At 48.9% G+C, this 18,940-nt stretch overlaps 1 protein-coding gene across 1 annotated transcript; it reads right to left on the bottom strand.

Moving 5' to 3' along the window:
* Positions 1-1,191: 1,191 nt before the first annotated feature.
* On the bottom strand, positions 1,192-18,901 carry PAPLN (papilin, proteoglycan-like sulfated glycoprotein; the record flags this gene model as incomplete). The annotated part of the gene is given in 17 exon segments (XM_009580849.1): positions 1,192-1,367; positions 1,920-2,095; positions 3,414-3,522; positions 4,111-4,238; positions 4,903-5,040; positions 6,476-6,614; positions 7,547-7,671; positions 9,115-9,252; positions 10,023-10,671; positions 11,903-12,032; positions 12,729-12,846; positions 12,976-13,264; positions 13,802-13,888; positions 14,523-14,679; positions 15,987-16,163; positions 17,925-18,132; positions 18,879-18,901. Coding segments are annotated over 17 exon segments (2,967 nt in total), but the record flags the coding sequence as incomplete, so codon positions are not given.
* Positions 18,902-18,940: the final 39 nt, after the last annotated feature.

An 18,940-nucleotide genomic window follows, 5' to 3' on the forward strand; every position in this document is an offset into this window, starting at 1 on the left:
CCCCTTAATGCCTGAAAATTTCTCTTTCAGAGCCTCACATGCATGCTCGCTGCCACTCAGTGTTAGTCTTGAACTGAAGGATGCTTTTCAGCTATAGCTGTTCTGCATCTGGAAGGCCTCGCTTGTTAGCCCATGGCAGCAGGACATGCAGAGCCAGGCTTTCCTGGCGTTAACTGAGACTAGAGCAGATCATTGGGAGGTTTATTCTGGCAAGTCAAATGCCCCTACATGTATTTCTATGTGTACATTATTTGCCTCCCCAAGCTGAAACTCAGCGCAAGGCTACCACTGAGCCCAGCTTTGCAATAAATTCAACGGCATGGTTCTGGCTCAGGAAAAAAAAAAAATTATCTGCTGAGCCTTCCTAGAGCAAGTGATATTTGAACTGCATCGTCTCAGAACAGGTAACAGTGTTGGTATATTCATCTAAATTACCCCTAACGTTCAGGAAGGGCTAAAACTATTCTTCTATTTTGTCTTAAGCTTTCTGTGAAGCATTGCTTCTGCATTTCACTCCAAAAATGATTACAGTCAAGTAGAAACCAAACTGAGCCAGCTAGAAATTTGTATAAGGTCTACTGGAATAAAACAGCTACAGTTACATGACATTACAGCTGCATCCCTAGAGCTAGTAATCTCATAGGACCTGAACGCTAATTTTATATGCATCAAGCTGTTTCTCATGGCCAGAGTCCTTTGCATTTAGATGGAAAGTGCTCCCCAGGATTGCAAATGTTCATCGCTCATTAGTGCTTTGGTTAAGCCAGTTCAGGCCCATCTTCGAACGCTTCAGAGATGATTTTTTTTAAGAGCACTTTTCTCTCGGGCTTGCATGAAGAATTGATCTCTGCCTCTTTCATGCTCGTTATCTGCCTTCTCTAAAGTCACAGCATCCTTACATTCCCAGTGTCATCTTGTTCTGTGAATGACAGCAACTACCCTTAAGTGAAGAGATGGATTGGCTACAGCAAGGCATACAGGCAGGGAAAAAGAAGTTTGCAATAAACTTGAGGGTGGTGGGTCTCCCACCTTTGAACAGTTACACCCACTACACTCTGTTCAATTCACCCTCTTGAGCTTTCCAGCAGGGCAGAGCTCCCAAGAACAGTTTCATGCTGCCAAAAGACAGAGTTCAGACTTCCAGTCTTGTAATCGGTCACCTGTACTTTCATGTGGCCCTGGAGGTGTCTGTCACCCGCGGTGACGAGGAGGGCTGGCCTGCGGTTGGTAGCGAGAGCAGCTAGCGCAGCAGAAGCTGGAGTAGTATTCGTTACTGCAGAGCTGGGCCTGCAGGATCAGGTCACAGTTGGCGAGGTGCGGCTGGTCCACGCACTCTCTGCTCAGGTCCACAACGTGATTCACAGAAGCTGCAGCCAAGCAAAAGGTGAAGCAGCTGTAAATACACTGCCAGGGCTTATCCTCAGGTTTCGTTTCCCTCCCAAAAGACACAGCACGTTCCTGCTTTCTCCACCCTGCCAGTTCTATGGGGATTGTTTTAAATATAGTCCAACATCAAGGATGAGAGAGAAACTGATATCTCTGGTGAGATACAGGAGGAGAATGCAGTTTCTGGGGCTGATCTCCTGAGGAGAGACCGCTCTACACCTTGTGTAAAGCCAGCTGGATGGTGTCCAGAGTCCAAATACAAATCTTGCAAATTTGGTCAGCCAACGACGGCATTTTGGCCTCAGGAAGTTAATTAGGCTCCCAGCCTGGTGTGTGTGGGAGGGGTGTTTCCACCATACTGCTTTTCTGCCCAGGGAAAGCAGGGCTCCTCAGGTAGCACAACCCAGGGGCTCCTGCTGCTCCCCAAAGCCCGAGGTCAGCCATGGATGAGCACACGCAATGGGCAGACTTATAATGGCAGCCAAGAGGCAGGCACTGTGCCGGGAGAAGTGGGACGGACAGGTTGTACTCACTGCTAGGCCCGCTCCTCAGCACTTTCACCTCCGCGCTGGCACTGACAGAGTTGCTGCTGCTGTAGGCGCTGCATGTGTAGGATCCCTCGTCAGCCTCCTGAACGTTGCTTATGATCAGGCTTCCATCCTGGGAGAGGTGGATGTGGTGGCCATCTGCCCGCATGGGGACTCCGTTCCTGTGGTGAAAAACATTTTGTATCACTGTTCCCACCCATGGGGTCTAAAGGAGCTCTCTGTGCTCTTTGGGAACTGATGCTCTGTGAAAGGGGTGAATTTTTACAAATTCAACTTTTGCCACGACCTGGCTCTACAATTGAGTAGTAACATGAGCCGGAGTGAGTCTGCATCTGTTAGCTCATTGTCTGCGTGGGAGGTAGCTAGCTAAGTGCTCTGTATAAAGACATTGCCCTTTCCGCTATCACACATTTTTGAGGTTTGAGGAACCAAGAGAAAATCCAGGGTGCCTTTCCCTCTCTCCAGGTTGTGGTCTGGCAGTGCTTGTTTGGCTGGCATTGATAGCAGCACATATTGCTTGAGGAACATATGGGGTAGTGAGCAATGCGCCCTCTTTCCTCTCCCTTAAAAGTTTCTTTAAAAAAAATGTTTAAAATACCAGCAAGATTGTGTCTGTTCTGTTCCTCCTGGAATACTCTGTGCCTAACAGGAAAACTGCCTGAATTATGAACTCCTAGTTACCAAGGAAATGAAATTTGTTTCACTGAAAAGGGTTTCATTCAAACTCTAAAACTTGCATCATTTTTTTAACTCAAATACCAAACTTCCACATGGAAGAAAAGCTCTCTTTGTGAGATGGCCCACTTCAGTCCTACCTCTTGGAGTAGAGGGATTTAAACAATTACCCTCCATCTCTCTGGATCCTTTGCAAGAAGGTTCCAAAACAGAACTAATTATTTTCAAACAGGGAAAAAACCCCCACCAAACACTTGCACAAATTCAGAGTTTCACTGTAAACCATCAAGAGAAGAGGACACAGCTTTTCCTTTACCTTCATTAAAATACTTTAAATTCTCCTTCGCTCCCACTTGACAGTAATGGGAGTGAACTGTCGCAGCAGGAAGCTGGGAGAAGAGTCGCTGTTATTGTAAGGGGCTAAAATGTTTGCTAGGGTTAGGCAGAGAGAGTTTTATAAAGACCAACTAAAGGTCTTCCTCTGGTTACTCACTTTTAGTTTTTGCTATTGTAATGTCACTAGCATGGAGCCCTTCTGAACTCCGTGAAATCTTAGCTTAAAGTCTGCTTTCCTCCTCATTTGGCTGGAACGTGAACTTGGTGACCCCTATACCCCACAGGGATCTTGCCCAGGATTTTTAGAGTAACAGGCAAGTTGATTAGGAAAGGGTAGGCAATGCTAGCTGAGGCTGAGACCTGTGGGTCTCTCTCTTACCTGGCAGGCATTTTGCATTATTATTTGGAGAGTAAGTGAGGCGGTTCAGGAAGAGAAGGAAAAGGAAGTTCCTTCTCATTTTCGCTCACCTTGACCACCTTATATTCACATTGTTGCCAGTCACTGTACAATGAAGCTGAGCAGTCCCTCCCTCAGGTACCGTGATGCTTGGCAGAAGACCAGTGATCCTCAGCTCTCCTAAACCAGAAGGGAAATCATCGCTAGCAGGAAGACAATGCCATGCTGCCCCTGCTAGTAGGAGCATTCCTTCATGGGAAAAGTCCAGTGTACGCTACGATGAGCTACAAGCCCCTAGACTTTGAAACAGCATGTTTGGAGCTGTGACACTTGCTATGGGAAATGTGGATTTCCTAAGGGCTTGGCCCAAGCAAGGGCAAGTAACAGAGGCCTCAAAGAGCTTTTTCCTCCAGCTGGACACAAGCACATCACAGGCACAGAAGAACTACCTCCTTAGTTCCTCTTGCTCCTATCCCATTCCACACCAGTGTCCCAGAAACAACACCCTGAGATCACTCTTACTGTGCTATTAGTCCCTCTTCCCAGCTGCCTGGAGCACCATGATCTACTAGACACACCGCAGATTACCATTGGGTAAAACAACTCACTCTTCCCTTGCCCTCAAGCTGCCTGTTAAACATCAGGTGTGAAGCCAAGAGGCACGGCCAGACAAGAAACCCACACTGCCCAGCCCTCCCTGTTTCCCACTTGCGCTCACACACGTGTGTGTGTACAGACATGCCATGCATGTCTCCATCCACCCAGTACCTAGAGGTCGGAACAGGACCTGGCGCTGGTCTTGGTCACGTCCGTTCGAGGCAATGCAGGTAAAGAAGCCGACGTCTTCAGAGCTGACCCGGCTGATCACCAGGGCCCCATCTGACTGCTGCCTGTGTCTGGGGAACAAAACCAGAAAGCCCCTCAGCCTGTGCTTGGGTCAGGATGGGACTCCAGCCACCAGAGCTGAAGCTGAGCCTTGTGCACAACTTTGTAGTAACACTAAGCAAAGGTTTAGCAGCAGCTCAGTTCAACCTGTAATGCAACCCCTGGTCCTCAAATCCCAGCACTAGTGCTGTAGATTCTGGAAAAGCTCACTGCTAGAGCAGGCTTCTGGGAGCAGAGGGTGAGAGGAGCTGCAGGAGAGCCGCACCAGTAGCTGTGGAAGTTCACTGCAGGCACCCTGATCTCTCTCTTTGCTGTGAACCTCTGCCCTGGCTCACAGACTAGCTGGTTTTTGGCAAATTTGCTTGCCATGTGTCCTCTTTCTGCTAATCTTGTAGGTGAACAAATTTCAGCTTTGGCTCACTTGTAGACCCTGTATCACAGCTGTTCACTCAAGGGTTCAATGTTCAGACTTCGATCTGTGAGCGAGGCTAGGGCAGTCAGGCAGTACAGTCTGGCCCTAATGGAAGAAGCTGGCCAGCATAAAGCAGGACGGGCCCTAGCTGCACGGCCAGCAGCTCCATTCTCTCAGGGAGGAGACAGGGAAGGCAAGGCAAGGAGGAGGCTCTCCTCCACATGAACTTGCCTGTGGGTATGGTGGAGCTGCCTGGAGCTCACCTGGGAGAGGAGAGGGGCTGCCCATCTTTCTGCCACTCAATGGTGAGAGCCGGCGATGCTTCCACTGTGCAGGGCAGTTTGACTCTCTCCCCGACGTTGGCCTCCACTACCGAGGGCTCGCTTTTATCCATTCTCAATCTGCAAGGTCCACAAGCACAGAAAAAGATGCAGAAACTTCCTTGTTCAGCATGTGACCTTCAGCACAAGGCTTTTTTAATCACAAGCCTTATTTTTTGCCTCCAACAGGAAAGGGCGGTCTCTGCACTCCCATCAGAGCTCTGATAGTTGCCTTTACCAACATTCATTCAAACATTCCGAAAAGAACAGCCTCCACCAAATCCCGCTCCAGTTCAGCACAGCTTGGTGCTGCACTCCTGCCAGCCAGCTTAACCCTTTAGAGACAGCAACCCTCTTTCTTATAGCATCCCTCTGGATAACAGCCTAGGAAGCGTTAACAACATGAGCACATGGCAAATAGTACAAAGTCCTGAACAGGGCAGCAAGCAAGTTTTCCCCAAGGTGCTTGTCTGGCACACAAAAATGAGCAGATATTTTTCTGGGGTGTGAAGAGCCCATTGCAATCCCCTGACTGCACGCAAGGCCCAGGAGCTGGCCATCCACTTCATGCAGCAGAAAGGCTGAGGTCAGGCTCTCACACCGCTCACCTCCTCATGCTCTTTGCTCTCTTATAACTACAGCTAAACACCATTTTAGAAGGAAACTAAACCATGATGTTCCCAGAGTCAAATAAAACATCGCCTCCCCCACCCCCATTCTCTGACCTGAATCCTTGATTTCAAAAAACAAAACCAAAGAGCCTTAATTCAATGCTTTTAATTCAATGAATCACTTCTTTCTGCTTTTAGGCAGAAGCAGCTAAGGAGGTTGCTGGGGAGTTCAGCAAATTGGCTGGGTTTTAGGTTGTAAACTCAAAAGAAGGGAGGGATCAGATCATGGTCCCATTTAATTTGGAGCCCCAACATGCTGCATTTAAGGCAAAAATAATTTGTACTCCTTTATTTCTGTGGGGCCTAGAAGCACCAAAGAAACACGCAAGAAGCTACAAAATATGCCACCCAGTAGGTGAGGAGATAGTTTTGAGTCAAACTGGTTTGTTGACAAAATATTTAAAATAAATGGATGGGCGCTAAAGTAACTTTAGCTTTTTTTAATATACAGATGCCTATTTTGTGCTAGTTAAGCAGTTCCCATTTGCTTTCCTTTTTTCCAGAACAGGTTTCTCTTTCTGCCTACACTAACTTGAACAGCTAAGTGTGCTGCCCCTGATATTTCTACTTTCGTTTGAACCTAGCTCCTTTGCTGTCAGCCTCCCTGCACGTCTTTGCTCAGAATATGCTTCTTTCAAGAGACCCTTGGGGAGGACAGAAGACAGCTTGCGACTGGGATCTTCGCCCGTTCCTGTTGTCAGCAGTTCAGTACTGCTTGCTTCCCAACCGTGCCCCAGAACAGCTGACCCAGGGCCTTTCCAATCTTCAGCTTTTCTACATGAAGAGATGCCATATGGTTCATCAGCTGGGCATGGTGGACAAACTGTTGCTGTACGTGAACTTACCTGTATGTGAATTGCTGATGCACAGACGAACCGGCTGCCTGTACAACCTTCCTGCCTCTGGATAGCTCTCGATGCTGCTGATTTTCCTTGTGAAGGACCCGACCTCTCTCACCCTCCTCCAGAACAGCGCTCTGGTGGTCTATTCAAAATAAAATGCCATATGTGAATAAAAGGACCCTTCTTACTGTGACCTCTTGCATAGGGTTTCTATGAGCTTGGGAGAGCTTGCTGACCCGGAGCCAAAGAGCCCTTCAACCATCTGTTTTCTGGCTGACTAGTGCAGTAAGCCTGCACTGTCTATTAATGAGAGTCACAGACCTGCAGGCAAGCAATTTTGACTCCTTTCTCTCCTCTGTCAGTGAACACGTTGCAGCATCCCTTAAGCCACAATGCCTTCTGCCCCATGTGCCATTGCTGTGACAAAGTACACTCCAGAGATTGAAGGCTACAGGGTGCTTTGCTGCCCCATCTTTTCCACCTTTTGAGACTAGTCTTTCTTTTTTTTTTTTTTTTTTGCTTTTGTTTCTTAAATAGGGCACATTTTTCAGAACAGGAAATCATTTGTTACCCAGCAGAACCTGTTTGGGCAAAACACAAAACATAAATGCACCAGCACAGACAGTTATGGCAGACTTGTCACATTACAAGTGTGAGATGGAGGACCCAAGAAACTGCAGAAAACCCCTCTTCTGGAGCCTCCTTTCTGGGATCAGGAGGCAGCCAACAGCTCTCAGGGAGGAAGACGTGCTCACTGTGCTGGAAATGGGGCAGGTTACAGGCAAGCCACAACTCCAGTTCTGGGGAAGCACTTTAGGGCTAAGGCTTTATCATGAGGCAACACCAAAAGAAGCCCTGCTGCCTCCACACTCCCTCTTGGCACCCCTACAGCAGAGGAGGCTGCTTTGACTAGTTCTGGGGACACTGCTGCCATGGAGTGAAGGCAACGCTGCTAGCACAGTGTGGCCGCGGAGGAAGTTTGCTCCTGCAGCTGGCTTTACTGTTCCTGTTGTCAATAACTGTTAACGAGGAGCCCTGAGCTACCTCTTTGGTCTTAAGTGGGACATAAGTCACCTATGATCTGTAACTGAATCTGTCGGCTCTCTGTCCTCCCGTCAGAAATGAGACATGTGTAAGTCCCGGCGTCCTCCGGCTTGACGTGGCTGATCACTAAGGAGCTGTCGGACTGGTAGGTGTGCCTGCAAGAGGAGCAAGGATTAACTGCCTCTGCCTGGCCACGGACAGCAACTGGCCAAGGCAGAGCAGCCCTTCGTGCTGATGCTACATAAACCATCACCCTGTAGTGCCCTCTCCAGCTTAGAAAAAAACAAAACTCTGTTGACCACAGAGGGGTCACAGGCAGGGGAAATAACTGTGGCAGAAAGGAGGTCAGGAACAGAGAGGAAACTGAGATGGGAAAACAGGGAACGGCTTTCAGCAACCCTCTCCCATGAGGAGGCGAACTGCCCTTCCAGGCAGGAGCTTGAGCCCCAGCAGTCATCTGCAAACAGAAAAGCAGAACTGGGCTTTTCTTAACTCTGATTTTCGTAACACAAAGTGACTGTCTGGCTCCAAACTGTTGCTGGAAACAGATTTCCCAGGAAAAACAGGCTTTAAAAGTAGTTTTTTAAAAAATTGTATCTTAGATGGGAGTGCCAGAAACTTCCAGCCAGAGGAACTCTCAGTTATTTGGCTACAAGCTTCACCCTGAACTAGTGACTTAGTGCTGCCCCAAGATGAATCCAACAGAGACAACATTTTTCTGTATCACTACCCACATGTCAACTTCCACCAGTGCCTTGTTAAGGGACAGCCCCTGTTCTGCCCCGTAACACCAGCCAATGCCTCAGTGCTATTGCAGACTGTATCTGTTTCTGCTGTGCACACACCAGGTGGACAGTTCATGCTCTTAGGTCAATACATGGGCTTGTCTCCCGGTTTCGTCTGGGATAGAGTTAATTTCCTTCTGAGTAGCTGGTACAGTGCTGTGTTTTGGATTTAGTATGAGAAGAATGTTGATAACACTCTGATGTTTTAGTTGTTGCTAAGTAAAAGTCAAAGACTTTTCAGCTTCCCATGCTCTGCCAGGTGCACAAGAAGCTGGGAGGGAGCATAGCCAGGACAGCTGACCCAAACTGACCAAAGGGGTATTCCATACCATATGATGTCATGCTTGGTATATAAACTAGGAGGCGTGATCCAGGAAGCAGCGATCGCTGCTTGGGGACTGGCTGGGCATCAGCTGGCGGGTGGTGAGCAATTGCATCATGCATTACTTGCTTTGTATATTCTATTATTATTATTACTACTACTACTACTACTATTTTACTTTATTTTATTTCAATTATTAAACTGTCTTTATTTCAACCCGTGAGTTTTCTAGTTTTCTGACTTTTAGCCTCCTGATTCTCTCCCCCATCCCACTGGAGGGCGGGGAGTGAGCGAGCGGCTGTGTGGTGTTTTGGCTGGCTAGGGTTAAACCATGACAGCTTGTTTATTTATCAATCTTTTTTCTTTTTTTTTTTTTTTTTTGTTTTTTTAAGAATGGTAACAGTAAGATTAGATTACAAACAGGCAAGCATATTCGGCACTCTGCCCAGCAAGGAGCCCATCTGCTCTACAATGAAGGGAGCTGAGCTCACCTGTCAGAGGAGACCGGTCGGCCATCCTTCATCCACTCCACTCTGGAGAAGGGGGACATGTCTGTCTTGCAGACCAGCTGGATGTTTTGTCCCACGACTGCTGTCACAAGAGAGGGCTTGGCTTCCTCCAGGATGGCTCTGAAAGAAAAAGCGATTCCATTGGCACCTCTGCTGCCCTCCTCTTCTCTGGGTCCTCTAATGTGACTCTGGATGAGTCACAACCACAGGGCAAAGCAGGACCGGCTGCCCATTCAGCTCTGAGCAGATGCACCAGGCAACATGTGGGGAGCCCTCTCCTACATGGCAAAGGCTGCTCTGGACAGACTGAATGCTACAATATCGCCAGGAAGAGAGAGAGTCCTACAATCCCTCTCTTCTGAAGGAATTAAGTTCAGCTCAGCAGACAGACACAGATCAAGTGCAGACACATTTAGCTCTAGCTCTCCTCATTGTCAGGGTGACACTGTATGGATCCTGACCCAAACTCTGCGTCTTAAAAGTCTTTCCTAGAACAACGCACTGCTGCTCCATGCAGTACTGAGATAAAGGCTCTGAAGTCAGAGAGTCAGATAAATTTGTCGGCTAGAACAAGAAAAACACCTACGGATTCTCATTTACAGTGTAAGAATGCCTCCCAGACAAAGACCCCAGGATCCTGCAGTCTTTTCACACACCGTACTTCCAGTGCTGTCAGAGAGCAGGGAGAGTGCAAGGAAAGAGACAGCAGATAACGTCAGGGCCTGAATAACTTGATTTACCAAAGGGCCACATGTATAGCCAAACCATTCCGTGGTATTCCCAGTTGGCTGGTCCCAGCTGGGGCAACACTTTCACTCCAGAGGAAGCTGCACCAATGCTTCACAATGAGCTGGCAGAAGGGGGCGGGGGGAAAGAAAAAAAATCATTACCTGTGCAGAGCCCGCGCTGGGAACGAGTCTGCAGACACCTGGTGCCCAAATCCCTCTGTCATGGAAACATCTGCTCCGAAAGCCTTATGCCACTGCTTGCCTTCATAGGGCAGCACCTGCTGGCCACTGCTGCCCTGCCTCTCTGGGGGCCCGGGCACTGCTGTTTCCCACACGTGCGGCTGGCTCAGGCTGTCCAATCTGCTTTGCTGGGCACCCCAGCGCTGGCTCTCCAGCACACCCGTCCTTGGCACAGACTCTGGCAGCACCTCGCTTCTCCAGCTGTCCTGTCTGTGGCTGTCTTGTGCGGGGTGTGAAGCCCCATAGGCTCTTCCTTCCTGGCTGTGACTTGCAGACTCTCTCGGGGGTGGCTGCTGACCCCGAGCATCCCCTGTACGAGAGCGGGAGCCAGTGTGCTGGCGTTGCAGGGCTCCTGTGCCAGAAGAGGGCTGGTGCTCCAGAGGACTGACCCCCACAGAGTTGTGGCACGCTCTCATGCACTCCTCCTCTGAGGCAAAGCTGTTTTTATTGCCATGACAGCCGCCGTACCAAAACCGGTTGCACTTGCCAACAACAGTCACAAAGTACCAGCGAGTGGTCCAGTTCGTGCAGGGGCCGTGGGCACTGGGCAGCAGGCATATGAGAGGGTACGCTACCAAGAAGAGCAGAACAGAGGGAGATGTGAGGGTCATGAAGCACAAAGGTCCAGGCGCTTCAAGCCACCTACTTAGACGATCTGATGGGCCTTGTGGGCAGAGGGCAGGTGGGAAAGTAGGACACCCGAGTTTTGCACCCAGGTGCTTTGGGCAGCTGCTCACATGTTTCTTTCTGCCCCAGTTTTGCCACTGGTGGAAGGAGAATCAACCTCAGAAACATTTCTGAATCTAGATACTAGATGGATGCTTGACGGCCTTTCTCGGGGAATTGTGCAGCTGCAAGGTTGGCTCTGGGGCTTCCTCTCCTGCAAGGGGCATGTGGCTGCCGTGTGCACATTTCCAGGCCACAAAGCAAGTGGATTAGACCCAGTTGTGAAGCCTCATGCATTACAGAATACCCCTCCACACACTGATATAGAGGAGCACCACCCAGTGTGTCTACAAACTGAGCCTCGTGCTCCAAGTCACAGGTATCACAGCCACATGCTGACAAATACTGGATGGAGGGCCCCGACTGAGGGGTCCTTTGTCAAGCTGTGGTTGAGCAGAGAGGATCCAGAGAGCTTTCCCTTTCCCCAAGGCAGCCCCACAGGGCTGGCCACCAAGCAATCTCTGTGCTGCGGCAAAAGGGCAAGGCAATGCAGCAGCAATGTGCCTGCAGAGGATACAGCTGGGAACTAAAGGAGCAGAGATGCTTTTGCCCAACAGCTCTAGTGCCCTCATAGTACAGCAGGCACTGTATTGAACTCTGTGGGCTGAGAGCGTCCATGCAGCCCTGAGCAACACCTGCATCCTTAGCTGTAGCTCTCCGTGGGCTGTCTGAAGGCTGAGCAGGGCCCTGATTCCTCAGAGAGGCCCTACTTCTCCTAAACCCAGGTAACTAGTTTGGAGCACTCCAGGCTGCATCAGGGTGTCTTCTCAGGAGCAAACAGCTCCCCAGAAGTCCTACAGACTGACAGAGATCACACAAACACACTTCTGTCCAACTATCAGCAGAGGACAACAAGAATTTCTATGGTAGCTGACAGAACTGAACCATCTGGCTGCTTTTCTACATTCCCTCCAAGCTTCCCCTGCCCCAGCCACCAGGCAGAATTTCTTTTCAAAGAAAAAAATTTACTACATTTTACAGAAAGCAGAGCCTCTACACAGGAAGCTTCCATATGCTACTGGATTCTGTAGGACTCTTCCTACGTTTCTAAACCAAGAAGCCAAAGCATCACTTACGGTAGTTGGGCCTATTGAGACATCCTTCCCCTTCAGGACCTGAAGCTGAAGCAACATTGTCAAAACAGCAGCCGTACATGGAACTGCGGCACTCGCCCGAGGGGTGCTGCTGGGACAAGGCTTGGCTTGCCTTAGAGACAGGAATCGAAGGCCAAAAGTTATCATGCATTCATGAGGACAGTAGCACATGCAAGGCACCGTGTCCAAGCTGTTGGCTGCAGAGGGCCAGCTGTTAGAGAACCACTATTTGTTTGTTTGCCTCCTAGAGACTTCCCTGCTGGGAAGGGGTGGGAAACTTGGCTGTCAGCCACGGAGCCAGGGCTGCACTATTCTGCATGACAGACCTAACCAGCCCAGCAGCAGGCCAGTTTTTTCAGCTGTCCCCACCAAGCACCCCAAGCTATGAGGGGAATTACCTCCCTGATTATTTTGCCCTCAATTAATCTGCAGAGTTGACAAAGGCAATTAATAGCGGCCATGCTTTTCCCATTTTTTTCTCTTAGAAATTGGATGGCAGGTTTCTGACCAACAGAAGTTTGATTACTTGGGATTATTCAATCAGTTCTACACAGGATGGTCTTCTACTTCTCACACATCTCCCAACCACCCACTCTGTCCCCTGCGTATGGGGGATCACAGGCAGATGCCCCAGACTGAACAGGAGCGAAGTGGGCCAAAGGGCTCGATGCCATGCCTGCAGTATTGGTTCTCCAGCAATGCTGGCAGAGATGAAGCACAACAGAAACCCACAATCTGAGTCACCGTGGTCAAATCTGAATCTTTGCATCTGATGGATGGCTAAAACACAAAGGGTTTTTGTACTTACTATTGGAGCAGCTGCAGTGGGCTGATTTCTGCTCACTTGAACATCACGGTTATATAGTGGGCACCCCATGTTGTTTGGGCCCTGGGCAGCCGATAGTCCATCAGGACAGCATCCATACCTACAGGCAGAAGGCAGAGGGCTGCAGCAATACCTGACCTGCCCGGCTCAACAGGTACAGGCTGCACATTTCCATAAGCCCCCAGGAAAGGCAATGCCTCCCTACTCAGGCCTATCTACTTCCAGTTACCTGTTTCGGTGACAAGTGCTGAAGGGGCAACCTCTCCCCAAAGGGCCTGAAGCCGGAGTGTGCCCGTCCGGACAGCAGCCGTGTGGGTTCCGATGACAGTCCTGCGAGCCGGTCCCTGCAGCAGGGTGCTGAGAGAAGCTGAGCTGATGGGAACTCGATGAGCGTGACTGGGATTCCCAGCGAACAGGCAACAAGTTGATGCCACTGTCCTTGGTGGATGGGATGTGGTGATTCCCAGAGGTACTATGGATCACGGAGCTCCCAGGGAGTATCCTTTCATCACCAGAATCTGAGGAGAGAACTCCTTAAAGCATGCAGGTGAGCATCAAAATCTGGTCAGTTTTCCTCATCTCTGCTCTCTTTCACCTGCTCAGGGCTACATGGCAGGCTTTTCTATATCAGGATTTCACCTGAATATGTGTCTTCTGGCCTACTCTTCTGGATTTGGTTATCCTGAGGTTCTTTTGCTCACTGTCCTGACCATTCTTCCTTTCCATGAGAAACCACCTGCCACATTACTGTGGTCCCCTCACATGATCCCTTCTTCTTCCTACGATCTCTTTGGGCAGCGTTTCTCTCAGCCACCACTTAAGTCACGCTACCAGAGCCTGGGATCTATATATTGTACAGTCTCTTCTGCATGGACACATTCTGATACTGCTCACTACCATGTAAAAGAATCTACACTTTGTCCCTGGCTCCACAGATTTCTAGAAGCCCATGAAATGAAAAGGAGAAATGAAAAAAAGGAGGAACCTTTCCCTTACCACACCCTATTTCAAGTCCACCATCACCAAAAACCCAAACTAACAAAATTCATCCAAACCTTTGGCGGGGCTGTTTGGGTTGTAACGTGTCAGCAAGGACTGGCGAGTGACATCGTATCCCATAGTGTCCTGCATACTGGGGACCTCTGCAAAGAGAGACATACGCAAAATAAGTGCAGTTAGTCCAGGTCTATGTTCTGATAATTGCAAATGCATCCAGGAGCCAACAGGAGACTAAAATTGATGAAAATGTTTCTCTTCTCCTGGAACAGCTGCTGAGCAGCAATTGGATTCGATTGGATTGGTTAGGACAGCGACCTGCGATGGGCAGGCTGACAAAAGTCAACATTTCAGCTCTGGCATGAAGACTAGACACAGACAGCAAGCAAAATCTTCCGAGCAGTTGTGCTTCCTTTATAGCTGGTCCACAGAGGGATGAGAGTTGGCTACAGTTTTTAGCTGCTGAGCCTGCCCAGGTTGCCATCCTTCTTGACTGGGAGTCCTGGGGTCAGTCTGCAGCACACACTGGGACAGAGCGATCACAGAATACTGAATTCAAAACGGACACACATCAATGTTGTTCTCAAGCCTGTTACATACATTTCAAACAGCACAGATACTGGGAATCTGAAGATGCCATGGTTATGTGCACAAAACAAACGCACAGGATGGAGACAGGCAGGCAAGAAGCTGAGAACATAAGCTGGTGCAGAGCTGGGAATTTCTACTCCTAAACAACAGCATCTTAGGAAAAGCTAGGTGTGCAGCAATACCACTCACGCTGTGGCAGGTAGCAGGGCTGCATGTTGCAGCTACCCAGGGTGGCTGGTTTCTGTGGCTGGATGGCTTTGCATGTCTCAGGACTGTAGAATTTGGAGTCGCCGTCAGCGCAGATGACTTGGCGCGTCCGGATGCCTGAATTGCAGCTCTTCGAACACTTGGGCACAGAGACAAGGCAAGTGAGCAGGCAGCAGAGGCCGAGTGCAGAAACCCCACAGACCAGAAGTGTGGAACAGCTGCACGATTAGCTGCAGGCTGAGCACAGCTTCCTCCACCAAGACAAAGCAAACAATACTTCAGCTGGATTCATCTGAACAATTAGAAAACCGCTTTCAACCATTTTACCAAATGTTGCACCCAGCCCTGAAGCATTAGGCTTTGAGCCATGCTCAGCCTGTAACATCCAGATGAGCTGCTGTTACCCACAGTGTTGTGGCAAGGAGCTGCAGTGAATTGTTTCAGCCTGGCCTGAGGGCATCTCAATACTATGGCGATCCACCAGCTGCGAGAGGGTCAGTTTTGAACCATGCATTCAAGAACAACAGTTTACAATGGGAAAGCAAACTGGTGGCTTTCTTGTAAGCAGCTAACTGGAGTTCCTCTCACTGGAAGCTGTGGATGAAGAGGGAGCAATGAGCAGCAGCTCAGGGGAGGGGAGAGGATGAGGTATCTGTGTAACCCACCCGCTCGTGGCAAGCTCTACAAACACTGGGAGAGTATTTCTCTCTCTTATTCAGATGCAGGTAGGAGCCCTTCTGATATCAGAAAGCCAGGGGCCAGGAAAGATCAGATTAAGGTATGCAACTTCTTTAGCTGTTATTAAAACTTGGCCCACATCTCATGAAGAACCAGATGTAACACGTTTTAACTCAGAACAAGCTGGTCTGGCTAGCACAGAAGGGAAAAAGTGTGTTTGGAAGTCACTTGATGTGTTGGATCTACCCCATCTCCTCTCCCCCGGCACTTTTCCCAGGTTGAACACAGCCTGGCTCCCTCCACAAAGACAAGACTAATCCAGCTGAAGCACAGTTTATCTGAACAATTACAAAAATGTACTTTAAACCGTATCACCAAACGCAATGACCAGTCCTGAAGCCTGGAGCTCTAAGCCATACTCAGCCAGAGAGCTGTTCTGCTATTCACAGCGATGGAGCGAAGAATTGGGAACAAGCAGCAAGGGTGGATTGTTTCAGCTTATTGGCTGCATTTTGCCACTGTCACTGAAACTATAATCCCCCCCTCAGAAGGATTTATTTTTGTAGCAGCTGCATACAAAGCAGGCAGCAGATTAACTGGAGCATTACTAGTGCCAGTTACAATACAACTGTGAGCCAAGGGACTGGTAATGAAGCAGTACACGCTCCCAGCCTCAGCCACCGTGCAGACTGCACGGATCAAAGTTTGTTTGTGAGGAGCACAGCAATATAATCAGTTATTTCTGAACCATGAAAGTGCGATGCTCACCAGGCCCCAGTCTCCAACGTGCCAGGCAATTTCCTGGATGCAGTTCTCCTTAAGGCAGGGCTGGGTAGCTGATGGCTTTGGCTCCACTAGGCAAGCGAAGTCCTGAGTCTGAGAGCCCTGCTGCGTTCTGCAGGTGACAGTCCGGGTCTGGACCCCTTCCCCACAGCTGGCTGAGCACTGCAGAAAGGGGCCCAACAATTACAAGGAAGCACCTGGTTTCCACTTGCATTTCCAGGCTGTGCTCCCTAACATTAGGGCAGAGCACCATTTTGAGATTGCCTAAAACAACCAACCATCATTAAAATCATTTTCTGGGATGAGAGTTAGCAGAGTAGTTGTTCATGCTGTAGAAGAGACAATAAGGCATGGTGGATAGGGTCTGGCAGATCTGAAGCTCACTGGATGATTTTGGCCTAGTCATATCATTTCTCTTGATCTCTACCGAAGAAGACATGGAGAATGATTTTGGAAAAATATCAATGCTGCAGAATAGATTGAGAACAGTAAATGGCAGGAAATACCTGGAACTCATGTTATTTACTCCTGATTAAAATCAGCTCAAGGTAAAGAATTCAAGGGAAGATAAAAAGATTAGGTTCTTGTATTCTCATGTCTTCTGCCTGAAGACCTTGTGCTCCATTTTTATGGTGTGGAGCTGTGACACAACTTCTGTACTAGTAACTAGTAATTTTCAATGCTCTCTTAAATTCACAGTGGTGTTTCCTGGAATCCAGCCTACTTCTCCATGAATTACCAAGGTCTCTTACAGAGAGCATTAACTTGGGGACAGTCTGAATTACTTTAGATGAGCTTCCCAGCTGAGTTTCAGCCACTCATTTACCAGAGTGACCTTTTATCTCTGAGAGTACACGAAACAGTCCCTTTTGAGAACCCCAGAATGAATCACTTAGGAATCAGTTTGTAAGAACATGACACTTGGTGCCTTCCCCAAACAGGGCTCTTGCTCCGCAACCCTGAAGTGATCTCAGTATTCACACCTCACATCTCACAAGAGGGGGGGGAAAAAAAGCGGGGACTTTACCATCTATGTTATCATGCCTCAAAGTTGCATTTTATGCTGCTGCACCACTCAGACAAAGTACCACCACCACAAGATCGTAAGTCAAATGTTGCAAGCATGCATGTGCTTCTTTTAAAAGAGGAAAATTCAGTTGTGCTTTAGGGACTGAGTAGACACTACCTTTACTTTCTAAGCCCTTGGAACATAAGATGCCTTCTAAATGCCTGGCTGCCAGCACTGAGCACATACAGTTTGAACGGTTTCCTCTCCTGGAGATATAAACGCACACAGGCAGCAAAAATGCACCACAAGCTGTGTTTGGAGAAGCCCTGCACTGACACACAGCAAACAGCAAGTCATCAGTGTTTCAAGAGTACCTTGCTTACCGACTGTGTGATTTTAGTACTGCTGTCCAGGGCTAGTAATGCTGAGGCAGCAATATGCATGGAAATAAACAGCACAGGCAGGAGCCATGAGATCGTGTTTTACAGAGCAGGGAGTGTTACTGCACATCATCAGCTGACGGACAGCAGCTCTCATGCCTGCCCTCTGCCTTCACCAGGCCTGACTCGGAAACTCAGCCAGTGCCAGGTCTGGTGGATCTGATAAAAATACAGGAGTGGGGAAAGGACTGGGAGACCAGAGAAGAGTGAACATGCAATGAGAGGAGCAGGGGTGCAGGGGCATGCAGAGTTTTGAGGAACAGGGATGTGTTTATAGGAGTGCATAGCTGCTAGCTAGCTGGAGAACTTGTTTGGAGGACTGCAGGGACAAGTCCTATACCTCGCACGCCACCTACCCAGAGACACACGCCTTTTACAGTCCCAGAAAAGGAGCCTGGCTCTTTATCCCCAAGCTTTGGCAGATCCTCCTTCAATACACGCCAAGTGGCAGTTGCCTCCCACCCACAAACTCACCTCTGACCAGGGCCCTGTGCTCCAGGTCGCACACTGTCTCATGTTGCAGGGCTGACTGCTGCGAGGCTGCTGTGCGAAGGCCATGCACTCAGCATTATCCACCACCCCTTGGGAGCTCTGACCGTCGAATGCCACGCAATAAACGGAGCGAGTCTGGGTGCCCCCACCACAGGTAGCTGAGCAGGATCCCCACTCCCCCGTTTTCCACCTGCAGGTCACAGAATCAAGCAAAAAAACAAACAAACATAAGTCCAGCTAAACTGCCCAGAGGCACAGGGGAGGTCAGTGCCACGTCCCTCTTGTAATCAGACAGGGAAAATATCCCTTTGCAGAATAGAGCCAAAGGTGAGTTCCCATTTGATCAAGCGCTGCCCAGCTGAATTGGCAATGCAGAGCATGAGTCCCACTCCAGAGACAAAAACGCTTGTTTCTCTGGAATTGCAGAGCTCTTCCAGAGAGGGGGAAGATTTTTCTCCATGGCTTTTGGTCTCTTGATGCCTGCAAAAATGTCATGTCTGAATGGAACAACCAAAGGGGGAAAAAAAAAAAAAAGGAAAACAATCCAGATCAGCTAAAAGAAAAGCAACCCACACCAGGTTACACTCCAGCCATTATCAGAAACAGTAAAACCAAGCCAAGATCTCACTCTGCCTGCAAACCACGCCAGACACTCTCAGAAGTGCTTGTGAACTTTTCGCTGACAGCCAGTAGAAAGCTGGTTTATTCCTCCCATTGGCCAAATTCTAGCAGCAGCACACACAAAAAAGCCCCAAAAACTTTAAATAGATTTTGTCCTGTGTTGCTGAAGCTGTGTCCTGGTTTTGTCTGGGATAGAGTTAATTTCCTTTTGAGTAGCTGGTACAGTGCTGTGTTTTGGATTTAGTATGAGAAGAATGTTGATAACACACTGATGTTTTAGTTGTTGCTAAGTAGTGTTTACACTAATTCAAGGACTTTTCAGCTTCTCATGCTCTACTGCCTGAGAATGCTAGAGATACACAAGAAGCTGGGAGGGG

Source organism: Fulmarus glacialis, unplaced genomic scaffold (genome assembly GCF_000690835.1).
Source record: "Fulmarus glacialis isolate BGI_N327 unplaced genomic scaffold, ASM69083v1 scaffold34226, whole genome shotgun sequence".
Classification (NCBI taxonomy): Eukaryota; Metazoa; Chordata; class Aves; order Procellariiformes; family Procellariidae; genus Fulmarus; species Fulmarus glacialis.